This window comes from Nuphar pumila, chromosome 5 (assembly GCF_984573655.1).
Source record: "Nuphar pumila chromosome 5, dmNupPumi1.hap1.1, whole genome shotgun sequence".
NCBI classification, from domain to species: Eukaryota; Viridiplantae; Streptophyta; class Magnoliopsida; order Nymphaeales; family Nymphaeaceae; genus Nuphar; species Nuphar pumila.
In genome coordinates, this window is record NC_143253.1 from 21,034,277 (window position 1) to 21,056,347 (window position 22,071).

General features: G+C 40.0%; 1 protein-coding gene across 1 annotated transcript; it reads right to left on the bottom strand.

Moving 5' to 3' along the window:
- Positions 1-7,909: 7,909 nt before the first annotated feature.
- LOC149837059 (phosphoenolpyruvate carboxykinase (ATP)-like) lies at positions 7,910-19,813 on the bottom strand. Its single transcript, XM_090007956.1, has 7 exons — positions 19,807-19,813; positions 19,334-19,532; positions 14,911-14,942; positions 14,602-14,783; positions 14,168-14,337; positions 13,817-13,985; positions 7,910-8,047 (listed from the first exon to the last, which is right to left on the bottom strand). Exons 1-7 carry the CDS (start codon positions 19,811-19,813, stop codon positions 7,910-7,912), a joined length of 897 nt encoding a protein of 298 aa, XP_089864082.1.
- Between the last annotated feature and the right edge of the window lie 2,258 nt (positions 19,814-22,071).

Genomic DNA, 22,071 nt, shown 5'->3' on the forward strand with positions numbered 1-22,071 from the left:
TTGATGATGGTGGTAGTGTGGTGATACATGGACCTCTCTCTATGTACATGGGGAAAAACTATAAAACAATTCGAAGGGAGCAATGAAATTTGTGAAGCTGGATCCAGTGGCTTAAATTCATGTTTTCTTTTGTTCCTCTGAATTTTTATAATGAAGTTCCTCTGAAAATTTGATAAACTTTATTTCTTTTGTTTTTTTAAGGAAATAAATCTTTATTTCCTTTGCTACTATGATGGTATACATCTGTTTTTGCATAGATCTAAGCTCTACAAGCAAAATCTAAATTGAATCATGTTTAGTATTAAAGTTTACTCAAATTTGATATTTTATACCATTTTTAAAGTACCTTCATTTTTCTTATAGGGTATTAAACATGATAAAACTTTCTAATGTGCTAAATAAATCATGCTAAACACATCTACACGGCTAGATTTACCATTTTATGGCTAAATCTATGCAAACAAGAGTGTGCACCACCGCATGGTATCATAGTAGAAAACCAGCATTTGAGTTTTGTCATATGGTGGGGGATTCTCTCACACGGCCATGTGCATGACCATTTTGGAAATAGTGGTGTACGAGATTCTTTGCATCCATATTTGAAAAATAGACCATCTCTCTCTCTCTCTATCTCTCTATCTATCTATCTATCTATCTATCTATATATATATATATCTATATATATATATATATATATATATATATATATATATATATATATATATATATATATATATAGCCAGTTCCTCCTCTAGCCACCGGCAACCACCGTCGGTGCTTTTCGGCCGGTGCCGCCTCCTTTGTCGGCCACTACCTGGCAGGTGGTACACTCACTCTCTCCATTTTTGTTTTTTCTTTATTTGTTTCCAGTGCCACACCACTCCCCCTCTTTCGATTTGTTCGCCGACCAACCCATCCGGCCACCGCCCGACACCACCACCATTCCAGTGACCTCCTCAACCTCCCCTACTGGCTTGCTGAAGCTCACCCAGCTCTGCCCTCTGTCCCCTCTCTGCTGAACGTAGAAGGAACCCACCCCCGCCACCATCTGTGACCCTTTCTTCTTTGGACTGGAAGCATCTATGCCATCATCACAAATTGTCGTCGCTGTGACTAATTTGTCTCCCCGTTCGAGTGCCGATCAGAGGCCATCCATCGCCACGGTTCTCCTCTCCAAGCGTCGGGATTCCCCTTGGCCTTTTTCCTTCACTTGTTCGGGAGGGGCCAACGTCGAGCGACTGCCTCATTCTAACCCAGCCGAACCCCCATCGCCGCTGTGTTCTGTAACTCAATTGATCCCCCATCGTCACTGTGTTTTGTTGCTGCCGTCGAACCCCCAACCTTCTGATCAAACGCCAACCACTGCCGAGGTTTCTACCTACCATCTGTTTCGCAGCTACTCTCTACGTTACAGTCCACATCTCGTCGTCGATAGGATCAGAGGAGCGTGTCCACGACGGTGAATGGGCACACGATCATATCGGAGGAGCGCTTCCACAACAGTGGAAGAGCGCACGACCAGGTTACTCCCAACTTTCAACCCCCATCTTTACTCTCTCTCTATATCTCTCTCTCCTCACAATGAGGGGGCGTGGAAGGAGAAGAAGAAGTGGGTTGTCTCTCCCATAGTTGACCCCCTCGCCAACACGAAACTCTGCAAGCACCTCCTCGAGATCGTTAGGAGAGATCCAAATGAACCATTATTGGTAGCAGAGGCATGAAGAAACAAGTCGAAGAAGAAAATCACAAAGGGCTCAAAGGGTGCTTCCTCAAGATGATGAGTTGGAGGGGCTGGTTGGCTTTGCACAAAGGAAGCTGGGCATAAAGGGTCCCTCCCCTGCCTTTTGGCATGTCTCCTTCTTTCTGCGTTTTTGGGGTCTTTGCCCAACCCACTCTCTGCGCGTTAATCAGCAGACCCTTCTCTCCATCCAGGATGCCTTGAACAAATGGGGATTGGCTTTCTCCCTGTGTCGACAAGGCATTGTCGTTGCCCTTCATTTTTGTCTATCCTTCAAGATGTTCCTTTCCCTCTTAGAGATTTTTGCCTCGTGTCTAGCCTCCGGCTCGCTCGTCCACCGGAACATCCAGCATTTCATTCGTGCTGTCAAACTGGAACCCCTAAAGGCTTGCTCTGTGGGTGCTCTACTGAGCGCTCCTTTTTTCTTCTGTATTTTCTCTTGAACAAGCAACTCCAGAGTGTGGCAAAACGTTAGGCCATCCTGACAATGTTCTTTCTTCAGAAGTTTCTCGCGTGCCAAACTTTCCCGTGCTAAGCCTGGTGACTGGTGGTGTTCCCTGTGTCTTTCCCTGGATTTTTGAAAGCGCATGACCTATCACCATTGTAACACCTCTATCCTTTCCAGGCGTCACCCTGTCTGTAAGCGCCATCACGCTCCTCTGCTCTCCCCCTCTAGTTCCTTGGTGCAGTGGTCGTCACCCTCTACCAGTCGGGTGTCTCGGTGTCAAAAGCCTTATAAGCACAGGGCTTCTTTCTCACCTTGGGTGCAGGTTGGCAAGTTGCAGGATCCGTCATCCTCGTTCATGGCTATCAAGACCGGTGCATATTTAGTGCCGACCTCTCCGATGCTTGCGACGCCCATGTCTTTCTCAGGGAAATCTTTCACTACAAGAAAAATGTTATTTAGCGACAAAAATTTATGACAAAAATAATCCGTCGCAAAGTTGCGACAGATTAGCGAGAGAAAACTATTCGTCCCTAAAATTGGAATTAGGTGTGGAATTAGCGATGAAAAAATTCCATCGCAAACGTCATCGCAAATTTGTCACGGATTAGCGACGAAAAAATTCGGTCTCACACTCCGTCGCAACTTTGCAACGGATGAGCAACACCATTTTTTCATCGCTACTCCATCGCAAATTTGCGATGACGTTTGTGATGAAATTTTGCCATCGCTAATTTGTCTTTAAATTTCACGTAAAACCCTAATGTGAGGCCTCTTTCTTTTCTTTTTCTATTTCATTCATCGCACATCCTCGCCCTTTCTTTCGCCTCGTTGCTCGCCCTCCCTTCTCCCCCTTTTGACGACCACCTCCTTCTCTGGCAGCTTCACCGACACCACCTCGTTGGTCATCCGACCTTTCTCTCGCCCCCTCTTGCTCGTCTCCTCTCTCCTTCCCTCTTGCTCATCTACTGATGCCGACACTAGTGACCTCCTCCCCATATACATCTCCTCCCTTCCCTTCTTCTTTCCCCTAATCTCTCTCTCTCTCTCTCTCTCTCTCTCTCTCTCTCTCTCTCTCTCTCTTATCCTGCCCTCTATCACCCAACGGGCTGGCGGAAGGGGTCAGGACCCCCCCTCTCCCCTTTTTGCCTGTTTTGGAGATTCTGGCAGGGGGCTTTGGCCCTTGCTTCATTTTTCAGAATTCGGCAAGGGCCAATGGCCCCTGCCTCGATTTTCTTTTGAAGTCGGTAGGGGCCATTGTCCCCTACCTCCTCCTTTTCAAGAGCCGCATGGGCCTTTGGGCCCTGCCCCCCCCCCCGCAGAGGCCATTGGTCCCTGCCCCTATTTTATTTTTGGTAGGGGCCGATGCCCTTGCCCCTCTCTCGCCTCCACCCTTTCTCTCACCTTTTCTCACATTGCTCGCTCGATGTAACCCCAGCCTCTACCTTCTGATTTCAATGAGAGGGGTGTCACTCCTCCCTGCTCGCTCGCTCTTTGTCCTCTCTTTTCAACAGGGGAGGGGGAGGCCCTCCCTGCTCCCCGCTCTCTCTCTCTCTCTCTCTCTCTCTCTCTTTTCTGATGGGGTCAGGCTCAACCAGGTAGCCGAGCCCACCTCCCTCTTGGTCAAGGTTGGGGCCGGACTCGGCATGGCAACTGAGCCCACCCCTCTCCCTACTTCCTCTTTTCGCAGTGGAGGGGCCAAGCCTCACCCTATTTCCTCTGATAGCAAGGGAGGAGCCTGCTCCCTTTTCAGGCAGACTAGCAGACAAGAGAGGGGGTCGACACCCCCCTGCCCCTTCCTCTCTTCCTTTTCTTTTGACAGAAAGGCAGGGGTAATTCCCCTGCTCCATTTTTCTGTCAGGTTGTTGGGGCAGGGAGGGGAGGAGACAATTTTGCAAATATCAGCCATTTTTTGAAAATCTCCCTTGACCCACGCTGGTGACCTTGTCATCCTCCAGTTCCAGTAGCCTCGCTTCGCAACCAACCCGTGACCAGATCCCCTTCGCCAGCGAGTCTGCAGGTATACCGCCTCTCTCTCTGCCAAGCGGTAGTGGAGCCTCAGCCGCCTCTTGATGGGTTGCTACCTCTGTCATATATAAATGTGCTTTGCAGGTGCATAACTGAGCTAATTGCGCGATGCTTAGTGCTAAGCATTGTATGCGACTAAAAATGCAATACAAAAAGAAATAAGAAAAAAATGCAAAGGCAATATCATGCAAATCGGGTAAATACCCGTGGTGAGTAAGTGATGCAAGTGCATCACAGGTTATTCGATTTCTTGGATGCAACACTTTCATGTTCACACACTCACTTAGTTGTGGATATCTAGGACTACTTTGATGGAGTTTGGAGATCATGCTGAGCATGATTTTAATGTATGAAAATAGAAGTTCTCTTAATTTTGGAGTTCGGATTCCATGCTAGTCATGGTAGTAGTTAGTGGGATATTGAAGTGTGTTTGGTGCAGATATATATTTGACATTGTTTTGATATGAATGATTTGAATGTATTATAATGTTTGATGCGACTATATCTATGCTTGCATGAAGTTATTTTCAATTTGATTATTCTTTTCATATGAAATTGTATCATGAAAGCATGCTTCGAATGAATGTATCGTGTTATGAATGGGTTTGCACATGAAAATGAATGATAAGTTATCAATGCTTCAAACATGCTTCAAATGAATAGTTTTGCACATGAAAATATTAAGTTATCAATGTATGCATCATATTTTTGTGATTGAATGACATCATATATATATATATATATATATGTGTGTGTGTGTGTGTGATATCAAATCATTATATCCACCATGAATGCATGATAAATTAGATATTTTCTTCATCATAGCATTCTTATAATTCTCTTTTAATTGATTAGGATAATATTCGTAACATCATAAAACAAAATGACTGCAAATCGTGAATGGATGTATCGTAGGATAGTTGATAATGAGGTATCACTTGAATATATGGATGGTGTTGACAGTTTTATTGAATTTGCAATGGCAAGTGTCAATATAGTGGATCCCATAGGTCGGATCAGGTGCCTCTGCACGATGTGTAAGAATAATCGATTTGTAGAACCTCATGACATTAGACATCACCTATACAAGAAGGGTTTTGTCAATAATTATCAGAATTGGACACTTTATGATAAAAAAATTTGAAACAATTTTGACGCACGGGTGGATGTGGTGCACGATAATCCATATATAAATTTGATATTTATTGCCACATGACTAGAATTGGGTTCTGCTATGGGTCCTAGTGATGTACCAACTGTGGTAGTGAAAGAAGCAACAAATAATGCAGCTAGTAGATTTTATGATTTACTTAGAGATGTTGATGAGCCACTTTGGAATGGTTGTGAGAATAACCCTATCATGTCTGCAGTTCTTCAACTACTGAATTTGAAGTTCGAGTTTAATTTGAGTCAATCATGTTTTGACCATCTGTGCTCTATTATAAAGAGTATGTTGCCCAAAGATGAGAAATTGCCATAAAATTTCTATCGTACGAAAGTTATAGTTAACGCTTTAGGTATGGGGTATCAAAAGATAAATATTTGTCCAAATCATCACATGTTGTATTTCAAAGATCAAGAAAATAACAAATCATGTTCGCCATGTGGGCATCCTCGGTTCAAGCCAAAGATAAGAGGCAGTGATAGCACGAGGTTAAAAGAAATGTCATACAAGTCGCTCCGCTACTTTCCTCTCACCCCTAGATTGCAATGATTATATATGCTTTTGAGGACAGCTAAACACATGAGATGACATGCAAATAAAGTTTGACATGAAGACAAAATCAGGCATCTTGTTGATGCTGAAGAGGGTGATTACTATCAATCAGATGATATATATGACTTCTCTTATGATCATAATGTCACACATGGTATGCATGTCATATCTCCATTATCCGATGACACACGTGTGAAAGAATGTGATCCAAATGATATACCAAGTGGATGGGTACCCAATGAAGAAGAAGAAGAAGATGACAAAGAGGAGGAGGAGGAAAAAGAAAAATATGAAAGTCAAACAAGTGATGAGAAAGCATACTCGAGCTAGTGAAATACATCTTCTAATACATACCACATCACTTTCTCATATGCTCTTATTTTTGGAGTTTGGATTCCATGCTAGTCATGGAAGTAATTATCGGGATATTGGAACGTGTTTGATGCAGGTACATGTTTGACATTATTTTGATATGAATGATTTGAATGTATTTCAATGTTTGATGTGACTGTATACATGCTTGCATGAAGTGATTTTCGATTTGATTATATATCCATGAACATATGTAGTTGTGTAACTGATCCAAATAAAATTTTTATTTGTTAGAATATGGTTCGTGGAGGTCACAGTGGTACAAAAACATCAGAAATTCTCTCTTGATGGCATAGGAGTTGGTCCCCACATGTCAGAGTTAATTAATTTTACAAAAGGTTCCTCACATTGATCATTAGAAATAATAAATGGAAGCCTGGATGATTTTTTCATTTGACTTGTTAAAATGGGAGACTTGTTTCCACAACCATCAACATCAATAAGGTTTTTGTTTTTCAGAAATAGAACAATACTAAATCAAGGGTGGTCGATCCTAGTGTGCCACTTATTTTCTAAAGTTGTTCTAAAGTGACTTGAGAACATCACCTTCTGGCCTTGATCCAATGTGTAGAGACCTCCCTTTCTACTTCCGACTGCGACTTCTCTCCCTGTTGCCATGTTTACCACACAATTTGAAGATAAAAACTCAATATTAAACAAAAAATCTAAAGTGAACTTGCTAACTGAAATAGGACCTTTCTTGATGTTGGGAACGTAGAGAACGATTTTCAAAAACAATAGGAGACAGTTGAGAGTTGATTTTAGCAACCCCCGTATGTGAAATGATCAATTTCTCACCATTCCCCACCGTGATATAGTCGTTCCCTTCCTAACTTTTCATCTTAGAAAGCTTACCCATGTTACCTGTGACATGTGTCATGTGTCATGGCTCCAGAATTCAGGATCCACTGTGAGTCGCGGCTATATGCAATGGTCACTGCAGCTTGGCGGATGTCTTTGGATTGGAAAAAGTGATTGAAATGATTAAAGCAGTCAATAGCTAAGTGATTTCTCTTATTGCATATCTGACATATCACTCCAGTTTTATTCAGTCCAGCAGTTTTACTCCCGAGTGTCCTTGAACTTTTGTTAATATTTTCTTGAGGCTTCTTTGAGTTGTTTCCACCTTGAAAAAATCCACGACCACGAGAGTTAAAACGATGATTTCCATATCATTGTCTCTTATTACTTTGATTCCCCCTTTGATTGAAAAAAGGTAGCCTGAGGAGGATCCTAAGAGCTCGATACTTAGAGATGATTTCTGGCTTCAAAGCTATGGAGAAGAGGTATAATATCTTTATGTGATGGCAGTGGTGGCTTGAGCATTGTTGTGACAAGTTTCTTAGACATGCCCAAGACCTTGAAGAAGCCAAAAGGTGTTAACTATCTTCAACAAACCTGCCAATGTCCGCAGGATTGTCACACCTTTAAATTTGCTAACATAGTCGGTTAGAGAATTTGATTCTTCTTTAGTGATCAGGGGAGTTGCTGCATAAGATGAAATTCTCTCTTGGAAATCCTGAGCAAAAGCATCCTCAATAGACATCCAAATCTCACTTTTGAATAGTGTGCATGTGATCCGACCTTTTTACAGTCGATCAGATTGACGTCAGGAGAGGTATTTTGGATTCGGCAGCGGCCTTTGATCAACAACACTATCAGTGGATGAGGCTACAGATGGTGTTGGCATGATGGTGTCTCCATTCAAGAATTCTTGGAGATCCTGACTCTCCACCAACGCCGAGTCCTTCACAGTAATAAGTTGGAATAACTTAGCTTTAGCCAGATAAAGTTCGACAAATTGAGTGTCAATGGGTAAGGGTACATCAATGACAGCTGCACCAGTTGATGTTGAACCAGATTGGGTTCTAATACGTCCACGATAGTAAAGCACACTCACTCACACTTTCATTCACCACTCAACAGGGAAATATATACAAAAGCAACCCGAGAAAAAATGTGTATGCATGCTTAATGCTAAATTAATGTAAACCTGAATTTGAAACTCATTAGTAATGGCTCAATCTTATGGCAGTTTTCACCTTTCAAAGCAATGAATAGGATGCAACTATGATTTCCTTGATGCCCACCCCTCAAAGATTGCATGGTAAGGCAATACATTAGTAATTAGTTACTAGAACTTAAGAAAATAAGGAGAGTAAGATAGGCATTAAGCCACTCAACTGATGTTTTTCTTTCCAATTTCTAGGTCAACTTCAATGGGGCAGTTAGGTGATGAGGAATCAACCCCCCCAAAGAGACTAGGAGCTAAAAAAAATCACCCAAACGCGGTGAGCCTAATCACTGTAAAGATGCATCAGGCCAAATTGAAGAAGCCGCATGATAGATCTCACTTTGCATAGCGTGATGAATTTGGAAGAAGTCTGATTCTTCGTCCCTAACAATCCTTATGTTGCACTCATTCTACTGTGGGTAACCTGAATTCTGAACTCTCTGATCCAGGACTCAATCCAAAAATATTTTGTGACCGTACAATGAAAATTTTCAATGGGGTTTGTAGTGAGCTTGGGCCATGCAAAGGGATTGGGCCATTAGGCCACAAATTCCTCTATGGACTACGGGGCAGAGCACCCATGGTATAGACCTGTCTAGTTTTGTAATTTATTTTGTACCAGTTAGGGTTTTATGCCCTTATATATATATATATATATATATATATATATATATATATATATATATATATATATATATATATATATATATATATATATATATATATATATTCTTTTGAGAGTTGGGTATGCCTATTGAGTATTAGGGTTTTGAGAGTTTTGTATCTAGCTTCTGTATTATTTTGCATTTGTTAGTGGACATCATACCCCTCATTCGCTCTTGGACTTAGGCCTAAATTGTCAAACCACGTAAATCTTTTGTCCTGTTCTTTTCTTCTTTTTAGTTGTGGTTTGTATAACACATTCCAAGCACTCCACCAAACTGAAAATAGCCACAATTTCCTCTCCAATAACCATTTTTTGTATTGACGGATTTTGACCCAACCCAGAATTAATTGTCTGAGGACAGCCATACAAGTAGTTAGGGACAAATCCGGCCAAGCTAAGGAAAAAAACTTTTGGAAGAAATGTCAGAGCCACAATCGATGCGCTACTACCACTGAGGTGTTGAGTGGGGTCCTGTGTCAAGCTGAAGGCCCAGGATCGAATCCCTCTGCCACATGGGGCGGTCCGTTTAACCCTAGCTTGCCTTTTAAAAAAAAAAATCGGTGCACTATAGTTTCATCTTTACATTTACACGCAATGCAACGATTGGCAATGTAGCAGCCTCCTCTTTGGAACCAAGTGTGTTGACCCTAAAAAAACTAGAGCACGGTGAAGGCCCAGAGCTCCAAATGGCAGACAAAGGCTACCAGCCAACTCCATCCTCACGGGACGCTCAATGACACGATTTCACCGAAAAAATACCATCCTTCTCTAGCTTCCAACAAATGCCACAATCAGAATTTTCTTTGCTAATCCAAAGTTTGAAGAATAACGAAACTCTGACAAGCGACTTCCACAAGTGATTACCTCTTTTCCATGAAGGGTTGGGATTCCAATCTAAGTGACGTGAACTTGAAATATTTTACTTAGATTTTCATTTATCATTTCAAGTATAAGAGCACGTTTGAAAGTGAGAAAGAAATAGGAAAAGTGATACAAATAAAAAATTAGTATGTTTTTTTCAGCCCTTCCATACAAAAGAATTTTTTTTCCTTGAGAAAGCTTTTCTAAAAAGTATACTTTTTGAAAAGAAGCATTAATCCACCTCACCATCACTGCCCACTACCATTATCACCATCCATCTCACCATCACCACCACCCACCTCTTGGAAAACTATCCTCCTCACCATGATTTTTCACTATCCATCACCACCACCCACCTCTTGGAAAACTACTCTCCTCACCATGATTTTTCACTATCCATCACCACCATCCATCTCATTACTATCACTACCACCCACCTCCTGGAAAATGATGCTTGAGAAGCTCCACTACCACCACCTAAGATGATTTTTTTACCACCACCATCCATCTCACCACCACTCACTATCACCCACCTTTCGGAAAACCGTCCGTCCCAACATCAATCACCACCCACCATCACCCATATCACCCACCTCCTGAAAAACTGTGTTGAAGAAGCTCCACCACCAGCCCTCCTCCTCTCTCATTTTTTTAAGATTTTCTATTTTATTTTTCTTATGTTACCCAAACCAGTGAAATTTTTTCATTTTTAGAAAAATTATCATGTCAAAACTTTACATAGGCAAAATTTTCTATGAGAGTTTTCTTGCTTTCGAACGTGCTCTAAGTGACTTGTGAAAGTCACAAAGTGAACAGGATGCCATGAGTTCAAAAGTTCAAGGAGTGTCCCTTGCCACAAGGTCGAAGCTGAGTGTATTCCCCGATAGACAAGAGGGACCTCAAGAGTTTTACTGACTGGAGGCCTGCCAGTCTGCTGTCAGTGATGGGAGGTTTTTTTTTTTTTTAAATCTATGTGAAGCGAAGTTTTCTAATCGTCAAAAGCCATCCCTGTTAGCACAAATCAAGATCTTGAATATTGGGTCTGTTGAACATGGTTCAGATCTATCTCAAGAAATAAACCAAGTCCGGAAGGACACAGACTGGATCGGGTTTGGTTGCACAGGTCTCAACAAAGTTCCAAGATAATTGCCCAATAGCCAGCCTTTGCGTAAATTGGCATCCAATCAAATACTTCACAAAAAATGGCACAAAGTTGAACTGTGAGATACTAGGGGATCGACATGCCCCTTGGAAGGTTGAATAGCTAAAGGTGAATTGGTGAAGGTCTTACCATGTCGAAATTCACAATCAAATAAGTTTTGCAAAACAAGGCGTCATGCCACTTAGAAAAATAAAGAAATACTTCAAATATTCAATGAGATAAAGAGGTTCAACAGCTTTCTCAGTTCTAGTGTGAGAAGCATAAATGCCCAATAGCTCATAATTGGCTGGTTTTAAATTGTAATCACTAAAAATTAAGTCTGTTTTATTGCCCATTTTTATCAAAGAAATACAAAGAGAAAATGACTCATTTATATTACATTGAATGTTGCAAAGCTGGCCAACGCAACAATTACAAAATGATTTTATGATAAAAAAAAGAATTATAAAAGTATCAAAATGAGGAAGTCTTGCATTCATTGCATAGATCTTATCAGGAGTTCTTTATGCTGGTTGCTTATTAATATTTATCAAGGAAATTCGTAAGAACCCAAGTACTGCATTTAATTAATGATGTGGTTGCAGAAAATTATTATTTATGCCGTAATATTTTTCCACCATGCATGTATTAATATATATTCTGTCTTCTTTTTATTTATTTCAACAGTAATACCTTGCCAAGCAAACAAGGCTTCGAGACCGTGAAGACAATTGGGTTCATCATTATCATTTCTACTACTTAAACAACAGTGGTTGATCTCTATCTTAGCAGTCCATATCAAAGATATATGATACTTTTTTTTTTTCAGAATAAAGATAGATGATACTACTGACCCTCTTTTGTCTCTCATGCTGTTTGGCGTCTGCATGAAACATGACAAAGATTAGAAACTCAAGAGAAATCAAGAACATGATCATTTAATCTAGCACCATGCAGTGATCCTAAAAATGTAGCATATGATGAAATAAGCTTGAAAATAAATGGCTGGTATGTGTGCCACATATGATCTTTTATGTAGCATTGGTGTTTTTTCTTTTCCATTTGAGTTCAAAAGCTTGTTATCACTACAAGAAAAACGGTAATTAGCGACAAAAATTTGCGACAGAAATAATTCATCGCAAATTTACGACAGATTAGCTAGAGAAAACTAGTCGTCCGTAAAATTAAAATTAGTTACGGAATTAGCGACAGAAAAATTTTGTCGCTACTTAAAGACAAATTAACGATGCAAAAATTTTGTCTCAAAATCTGTCGCAAATTAGGCACAGATTAGCGATGAAAAAATTCTTTCACTAATCTATCGCAAATTAGCAACGATTTTTGAGACGAAATTTTTTCATCGTTAATCCATTTCTAAGTAGCAATGGATTAGCGACGGAAATTTTTTGTCGCTAATCCATCTCTAAGTAGCAACTGATTAGCGACAAAAAATTTCCATCATGCATCCGTCGCTAATTTGCAATATAAAAATGCCCATTTAGGGATCTCTCTCTCTCTCTCTCTCTCACATTCGGTCACCGCGGCGAAGGACTGATGGACGCTCCTCATGCCGGAGTTTCACCTTTGTTCGGGTGATGAGAGGATGGACGACCGGTCGGAATCCTATGGCGACCTCTGGTTTTCTCTTTAGACTGCATCCACCAGCATTCCATACCTTCCTCAAGTGCTGCCGGCATCCACCGGTCAGAATTTTTCCATCGCCTACCATACCTTCCACCGGCAACACAGGTATGTCTCTCTCTCTCTCTCTCTCAAGTGCTGCCGGAAGGTAATTGGTTCCCCCTCTCTGCTACATGTGTTGCCGAAATGTGAGGGGTCTCCTTTCTCTGCAGTGTGTGCTACTAAAAGAGGGCAGAAACCCTAAAGACTATTTGGCATGTATATGGCTGTATGTATTTTTTTTTCTCTTGCTCTATGGCTAAGGTTGAATACCTACTTGATTGCTAAAGAAACTTTTTGTTTTCCATTGCTCACTAAAGATGCCTCTACATCTCAGCTTCTTGTATTAGATAGTTCAAGTGCATATTTGATGCTTATATTTCATGGAATATGGTTGTATACATCATCATCGTCGTTGTCATTATAAGGCATGTCTTCAGCTATGGTTACATTCATTGTTTGACTAGTGTTTGAATGAAAGACAGAATAAGGTAATGCATGCCACTAAGTGACTTTACTGAAATTGCATGATACGTCACTACAATCATTCTTCTGCGTGGCCATTCTTTATCAAGTGTGTTAGGCACATGATACAAAGATTATAATAAGCTTAGTTCTATTATTTAGTTCTTTTTTGTTGATTTATGCTTGTTCTCCTAATAAGATTGATTTTTCAAGCTCATTATACTTGTAGATCTTGATTTGTTGGAAAATGAAAATGCCTTTTCTCATTATACTGTGCAGTGAAATTCTCAATAAATCTGCCTTATGAAAAACTACTAGAGAACTTAAATGGGTGGTCGAAAGCTGTGAATCAGAGATTTATTGTTTCCCTTTCTGCACCAACAACTTTCCTTTTCTAATATCTCATTGGAACTTTCATTAAGAAGTGTAATTTTCATGATCTATTTTTGTGAAAAAACTGATGATATGTGGGTGCTTTGTTTTAGCATTGTACTTTTAGCATGTATTATTGACTTATGTCTTAACCAAAGGTTCTTTATTACCCAACTTCAGATGCAAAAATCCATTATATGGTGGAACCCTAGATGAATGTTATCATTAATGAGGAAACACAGAACAGAGCTCAAGTGAGGTGTGATGCCCAAATAATCAAAGAACAAGATGAAAGGGAAAAATTAAGCCCACTTACAACATTCATGGGGTTCAAAATATGTGAAGGTACGACTCCAATTTCATCAGGTATCTCAAGGCCAAACACTTCTATCTTGGTGTAGTTGGAATTCAAAAGACTGCCTGAATGTATGGCATTGATAATTTTCCAAGTATATGCTAGCTTTATCCAACTACCAGTGCCATATCTGCAAATGGAAAAAAGGAAAAACAGAAAAACAACTGAAATGGAGTTTTATTCATCAGAAAGAAAGCTTGCTTGATGAGCAAATAAATCATAAAACATCTTTGTATGGGAAACCAGGAGAGGCTTTCTATTCCCTAGTCCTTGCTGCATTTCTCATTGATGATTGCTTGCAAATTGTTTTACCTGCCACTAGACCACCCAGTGTTGACGAGCCAGCCAGTTGCACCATGTTTCTGCATCTTCTCAGCTAGCATGGCTGCATACTTGGTGGGGTGAAGCATTATGAAGGCAGCTCCAAAGCAGGCAGAAAATGTGGCTTGCGGTTCCTTCACCCCTTCTTCAGTTTCAGCCACCTAGTTCAATTTGAGACCAATCAGAACCATAGGGAAAGAATGCATAACTTATCAATTTTTCTTGCTTTTTTGGTATGGATAGGGGCAGAGAACTTATGTCAATTCAAAACTATACAAATGATATATTGACCATGGTGTCCTGTGTAAGAGAATTCCAAAACATCTAAAGGTCCTTTCAATTAGTAATTGTGTGGATGCATAAATAAACTATGTAGATGGAAATAAAAATCACATCTACTATAAATACATCAGAATTGGTTAGGCATACCGGGCAGTGTAGCCACTAATGAAATGGTACATAGTCTGAGGCAAAGTAAGCTTGCTGACAGGCGGCAGCACACCAAATGCATCACAAGCCAACAATATCATATTCTTGGGGTGAGGCCCAACACAGGGAATCTTGGCATTCAGAATGTACTCAATGGGATAAGCAGCTCTTGTATTATCTGCACAAAGAAAATTGGTAAATATCCACACCAAAAATACAGAAAGCCATAAGGCTCATAACAGAATCGAAAAATGAAGAAGCTGATTCCACAAGAGGAAGAAAAGGAAGATAAAATGGATCTATACCAGTGACTGACTTGTCTGCATAAATCTTCAACCTAGATGAATGTTATCACATATTTATGATTGAAGTTTCATTTTTATGTAGGCTAATAACAGAGCATTGTTGGTATTTCCCGACGTGGGTGCATCTCGTGTGGGAGATCTTTTCGCAAGAGCAAAGAAAGAGGCACCATCAATTATTTTTATAGATGAGGTAGCAACTGACCTCCAACAATTAATTTCTTTTAATGGGAAATTCCCTTGTTGAGGATTTATTTACTTTATATCTTTCTGCAAATTGATGCAGTGGCTAAGAGTCGCGATCAGTGTTGTGAAAAGCATCGAGGCGTAGCGAGGTGCTTCACCAAAATCTGAGGCGAGGCATAAAGCGTAAGCCTCAAAGTTTTTTTTTTAAACTTAAAAAAACTATAAAAATTATCTAAAATTATAAATAAATAAATAAATAATTTGATGAAGCAACAACCAATAATAAATAAAAAATATCAAATAAATACTGAAAAAATATGCAATTAACATGTAAAAATAACATTAATGCACCAACTTGATCTATATAAGTATCTAAGAAATAAAACATGAGCATTCATTAAATAAAAAATTAACATTAACAACGAAATGTATATTAGCATTACCAATATCATGTCATAATTAGAAAATGCATTTTAGCATTAACAACCAAATGTTTATATATATATATATATATATATATATATATATATATATATATATATATATATATATATATATATATATATATATATATATATATATATATATATTAGAAAATGCATGTTTCATTTTATCGGATCTGGGTATAGTTTTTCTTATAAAAATCCAGTTAAACCTGAATCTTGATATGATACCTACATTACTTAGTCGGATTCGGGTTTGGACTCACTCATTTTAACATAGGTCCAACTGATGAGTTGTGGAGCCTGATTCAGAGTTTTGCCCTTGCAGTAAGGGGAGTCTAGAGGCTCCCCCCCCTCTGGCGTAGGTCCCACTGCACGTTTAGCGGGCGAGGGTCCAGGGGGGGCTCCCCTGGCGAGGGGTCATAGGGGGCAACACCCCCCAGAAGAAATTTTTTTTGGGGTTTATGTTTGAGACCCGGTGCCTTATGGATCAAACCCAATTTTTTACTAGCAGCTTAGTTAAAACTGCGTAAAAAAAACCCCTATTTTTTTGTCAAATAAGGGCTTTGACCATCATTTGACTAAAAAATTAAATGCGTGTACGCCTGAGCTTGAGGCGCGCCTCGCCTCAAGGTGTGCACCTCAAGGCGTATGAGGCACATGCCTCGGGACTATTGCGCTTTGTACATGCGCCTCAATTTTTTTTTAAAATTTTGCGACAGATTAGCAACGGATATGTATCCGTCGCTAAAATTCAACAAAAATTTAGGCACAAAATAGCGACACAATTTAGCCACAGATATTATCCCTCAGTAAATTTTAGCGATGGATTTATATTTTTCACAAAAATAAAATCAATCATTATTTAGCGATGAATTGTGGCATTCGTTAATCCCTCGTAATTTAGCGACAAAAGTAGCGACAGATCTTTTCTATCGCTAATTAGCGACCAAAAAATTACGATGGACGCTATCCATTGCTAATCCGTCACTAACAATTTTAGTGACGGATTAGCGACGGATTAGCAATGGATAATGTCCGTCGCTAATCCACGAAATTCTTGTAGTATATGAAGTATATAGTCAAAGTTGTTGATCAGCTAAGCTTGATGAACTTCCATAATCACCACTTAGAACATGACCAAGATCATGAAAGTACAAACGACTTACGATCTTAGTCACATTTCTCAGGGTGCCCATATGTAGTCAAACACGTGTCACGACCCTCGCGAAGGCTACCACCATTGGGTTTTTTGAGCCAGAATCAGGTGCCATCACATGGCCCACTTTGAAGTGTGTTGCGACACCTGATGCCCTCCATCTTTGGTTGACAATTTGTCAGTTGTGGGGTCCAAAAGCAAATGGAGGGAAGCTAGGTGTAGACACAAACTCAAAGTGTGCCGTGTGATGGCACTTGATCCTGGCTCAGGTTTTTTGCAACCACAAGATGGAATTAGTACTCGATAGGAGACTTTGAGTGTGCCAACTTGGTCTCTTCATACTCATGTATAATGAACTAATGCACAGGTATCTTGGATATTTCTAGATAGAGGTAGAGAATCAGGTTGGTCCACCTACTACATTTCCATATATATTTGAGGATCAACCACCATATTTTCTACCCTTGTTTTGTTGTTTTCATTTGCAGTTCCATAACTCTAACCAACTTTTCTCCACTTCCAAGTTGCTTTTTGTGCCCTTTAATTTATGGTTCAAGCTTGCTCATGAGTTCTAATCGTACGACCCTTGTGCTCTTGCCAAACTGTTGTAGCAATCTTGAAAGTTGATATGACAGCACAAGCTCCATGTTCAGAACTGTTGGATGAGCCCATTGATTCCAAAAAATCAATTGTATAGTATAAGTGTATCCAAATGGACTTGGAAGTTATTTCTACCTGTACTAGTGTCCCGAACAACCACATAGAGCATATGGATTTGGATAAGGGTCAAGACCTGATCAAAAGAAATAGGCGTGCCTGAATCACATTTATCGTTGTTCTTGACATGTAACGGCAAAGGACTTAGTTCTCGTGATCCCAGATCATGTAACACAATCCAGGAAGTAGCATGCAATTGTCATGAATCAAATCTACTCAGACCTACTGATGCAGGAGCGAAGCAGAAGACTTGGGTCTATGGATCCATTTAGATCTATTTTAATATTTTTTGGATATTTTTATCATTTGGATCATTTTTCATATTAAGTTATTTTGTAATAGATATTAAATCCTTGTGTTTGATCCATATCTTAATTAAGATAAGTTTTATCATTTTAAGAGTTTATCAGATTATGTAGTTTACTTGAATTGGGATTTTGGAGACCTCATCCATAAAAGGATGAGAGCCTATGTAGAAAGGACAATTCAGAGTTGATTTGATATTGAATTTAGTATTTTTTTTGTTTCAATTGAATTTTCTACAATTTTCTTGCATTATGATCATTTACTCATATTTTTTACTTTTTTTATGTGTAACATAGATTTTTTTGTAAATCAAGCCCTCTTAGATTTACATCAATTTGGTATCAAAGCAACTTTCTCTTAAAACGAGTTTTCTCAATTTAAATCAATTTGGTATTAGAGCGAAGACCACCCTCTCAATTCTATTCGAGGGATGATCTCGTTGGTTTCTTCATTCTCAAAGCATTTAATTTGAAGAACAACGAATGGCATAAATGTGTTCGGAGTTGTTTATATAAGCATGTGAAGCGCGATAAAGAGAGGTGGCGTTGAAAGAAATGGTTGAAGAAGTAATGCGGCAGCATTCAGAAAATTTGTATCCTCCATCACTATCGCAAGGTGTTTTTTCGCTGCCAACCGACCTAACAACACCACCGATTAGAGTAGTTATTCCAATGATACTATCGGAATATAATGAGATGGGAAAGATGCTCGTGCAAATACAAGTAAATTGTGATGCACTGAAACGAATGCTTCATGCAACTCTCAAATCAACAAATAAAGGGAAGGCAGTCACGTGAAACTCCATCGACAATGGAAGGTTTTCGGATGACAACACACGAAAAGGGCAAAAGGGCATTTTTGCCCCTCCCCCTTCTCTTTCCCTTCAATCACTAGCAGGACAACAACCTCCCAATGACAAGATTCCATCTGGCAGCCTCATGTTAGATGACCCTTATATCATCGAGAACTTGTCCCCCCTGATGAATGGCATGCCCATGGTGGTCCTCCCTTCGTCAACAATAAGTTGAGAGGGTGAGAGGGTGTGTTGTGCCTCTCTCCCTCCTTTCATTGTTTTTTTGGTAAAACGACATCTTACCACCGGCCCACCTACAACCTCACATTGTACGGTACCAGCCGAAGACAGTGGCTAGTGATGGAAGCAAATCAGGCCCACATGCTGAACATGAGTTTTTTTTGCTCATGCCAACATCGTGGCCGTCCGTTTTGTATTTTGAAAAGTTAAAAATACAACAAAACAATTATATGCTACGTGGCATTCATCAAAAATGCAATCAGACCGTCACGATGTTGGCATGAGCAAAAAGCTCAGGTTCAGCATGACCTGATCTGCTTCCTGATGGGCCTCTGTCCGCTATCCCACCTGCAATAGGGGTGTTACATGGGCATCTGGTGGGGACCCCATCAATGGCCAGGCATCACCTAGCGGGTTTCCACTGGACAGGGCAAGCTGGTGAGTGCAACCCCCACCGGCGGTGAACCCTGCAGCTCTATCATCTCCGCCTTCCCCGGTTTCCTCATGTCCCTCACCACCTCCCTCTCTCCTTGCCACTCACAGCAGACCACCAGCCGGAGGGTGCCCCACGAGTGGCATCACCCTTTCTTACTGATGTTGATGCCAGCACGGATAGAAACATGGTGGCGGAGGGAGTCTGCCCTTTGTCGACAAGTTGCAATAAGGGTGCAACGTGAAAGCTGCCACTGTTGGGAAGGAGAGGGTGTTGCGTGTGCCGGAACATGCACTGCTGTAGCTTGTTCCTGGGGGAGACATATAACCTGCCCGTGGAAGACCCGGACTATAGCACATGAATAATTAATTACAAAGATGAGACCCAATTGCCTCGACTGAACTCGTGCCCTTTTTCTCTGACTGTAGACGTCCAGAAACTAATCCAAATGGAGCGTGAAACCTGAGCACCGAGTCCCACCTAATAGCTTTTAAGAAGCTTAGAAGTGAACAAAGCAAATTATGGTTTAGTCAAATGCATTTTCCACAAGTGACTGACAGTGCCATTGGGTAGCTTTTTCCAATAATTATGACTGGCTAAGAATAAGACAGTTTCTACTTACCTTTCATATGTACTGGTAATCATGGCACGTTTGGAAGTGAGAAAGACGTAGAAAAAGTAATACTAAATGAAAAATATTTACAATTTCTCTGAAATAGTTTTTCTAAAGTGTTTCTCTCAAGTACATTAGTATAATTAAAGATATGTATGAATGAGTAGTAACCAATGTCCGCACTTGTGGAGGGGTGACAACCAATTTCCCGATAACGGTTGGGTTACATCAAGGATCTGCTTTAAGCCCTTTCCTATTTGCGATAGTGATGGATGAGCTTACGAGATCAATTCAAGAAAATGTACCGTGGTGTATGTTGTTTGCTGATGATATTGTTTTGATTGATGAGTCTAGAGCTGGGGTTAATGCTAAGTTAGAATTATGAAGACAAACATTGGAAGCTAGAGGTTTTAAGTTGAGTAAGAGTAAGACTGAATATATGGAATGTCGGTTTAGTAAGCAACGAAGTAGTTATGGGAGTGTAGTGAAGCTTGGTGAGCAAGATATACCGGTGAATGATTATTTCAAATATTTGGGATCCATCATTCAAAAGTATGGAGAAATTGATGGAGATGTAAATCATAGGATAAAGGTTGGGTGGATGAAATGGAAAAGTGCTACTGGAGTGCTGTGCGATCGTAGAATGCCATTGCGGTTGAAGGGAAAGTTTTATAGGACGACTATTAGACCCGCTTTACTATATGGTACGGAATGTTGGGCTGCCAAGAGACATCATATTCAAAAAATGAGTGTAGCTGAGATGCAGATGCTTAGATGGATGTGTGGAAATACAATAAAAGATAAGATTCGGAACGAAGAGATACGTAAGAAGGTAGGTGTTGCACCCATTGAAAATAAGATGCGAGAGAACCGTTTACGGTGGTTTGGACATATTCGGCGAAGGCCTAATGATGCTCCAGTTAGAAGGTTGGAGAAATGGGAAAATATATTAGTTAAAAGAGGTCGGGGTAGGCCTAGGAAGACTTGGATGGAGATGATAGGAAAGGATATGAATGCTTTGAACCTCACCGAGGACATGGCGTTGGATAGAAATGATTGGAGGAAAAAGATTCATGTGGAAGACCCAAAATGAATTTCTTTTTTGGTTCATATCGCTGACCCCAATTGTTTTGGGATGAAGGCGTAGTTGTTGTTGTTTTTGTTGTTGTTTGGAAGAGAGAAACTCCCATAAGAAAAGAAGGTTTTGCGTATGAGAGTTTTTTATGAGTTCTCCAAAAAAAGTTTGTTACTTGTTTATATAGATTGAGAAAAACAAAATGAGAGAGAGGAGGAGTAAGAGGAGGATGGTGGTGGGTGGTGGTGAGATGGATGGTGACGGTGACGGTGAGATGGTGGGTGGTGGTGTGGTAGTGGTGAGTGTAAAAATAATTTTTTTCTTGGTAGAAAACATTTTACCCTCCTTTTTTATGGATGAATGTTTCCTATCAAAAAGTGTGTTTTTTTAGAAAAACTCTCAACCAAAAAGTCTTTTATTTGGAAGGGTTAGAAAACCAGTATGGATTTTTTAATTTTTCATCATTTTTCCTACAATGTTCTCGCTTACAAATGTGATACTTTTTTTATAGAAAACATTCCTCAAAAAAAATGGAAGAATGCTTCTTACCAAAAAAAAAATGGTGAAGTCACCATCATCCCTCACCATGATTTTTTACTACCCACCATAACCACCTTCCATCTCACCATCACCTACCTCTTGAAAAAGAGAGATGAAAAGCTTCACCACTACCCCTTCCTCTTCTCTCTCTCTAATTTTTTAAGATTTTTCATTTTATTTTTCTCATGCTACCCAATAAAAGAAGAGAAAAATTTTTAATATCAAAACTTCTCATAAGCAAAATTTTCTCTTTTTTTTTATGAGAGATTTTTTTTCTTCCAAACCTGTAGTGAAAAATACTTCTCTCATTTTTGCTCTGGCTTCTAATCTAAGAATGAAAGCCTTTTAAGCATCATAGAATCCAGAATTCTATATGAAGTTAAAGGATGCACATAACCCTTTTAAGGATAAGTTGGCACTAAGCAGAAACCAAATCATCCATCCATTACTCTTAAACAATAAGCGATATTAAAACAATAAATTTACCCTTAAGTACTTTTATAAGTAGCATTTGATTGTGTAGACAGCAGCGTCTGGGGCGGATCGCTTCTGTCTGCTCCTGACGCAAACGGCATACGCACGTGATTCTTACAACATGGCATTCCGTTCATCCTAGCGAGATACTTTTTAGGTGCCCTGCAGTGTTTCACCACCACCAC

Bases quoted from the DNA above. Each gene is read 5' to 3' on its own strand.
- LOC149837059 (XM_090007956.1), bottom strand. The intron at 13,986-14,167 runs GTAAAACAATTT...TTCCATTTGCAG, and splicing joins ACTGGGTGGTCTAGTGGCAG to ATATGGCACTGGTAGTTGGA. The intron at 8,048-13,816 runs GTAAGTGGGCTT...ATTACTGTGAAG, and splicing joins TTTTGAACCCCATGAATGTT to GACTCGGCGTTGGTGGAGAG.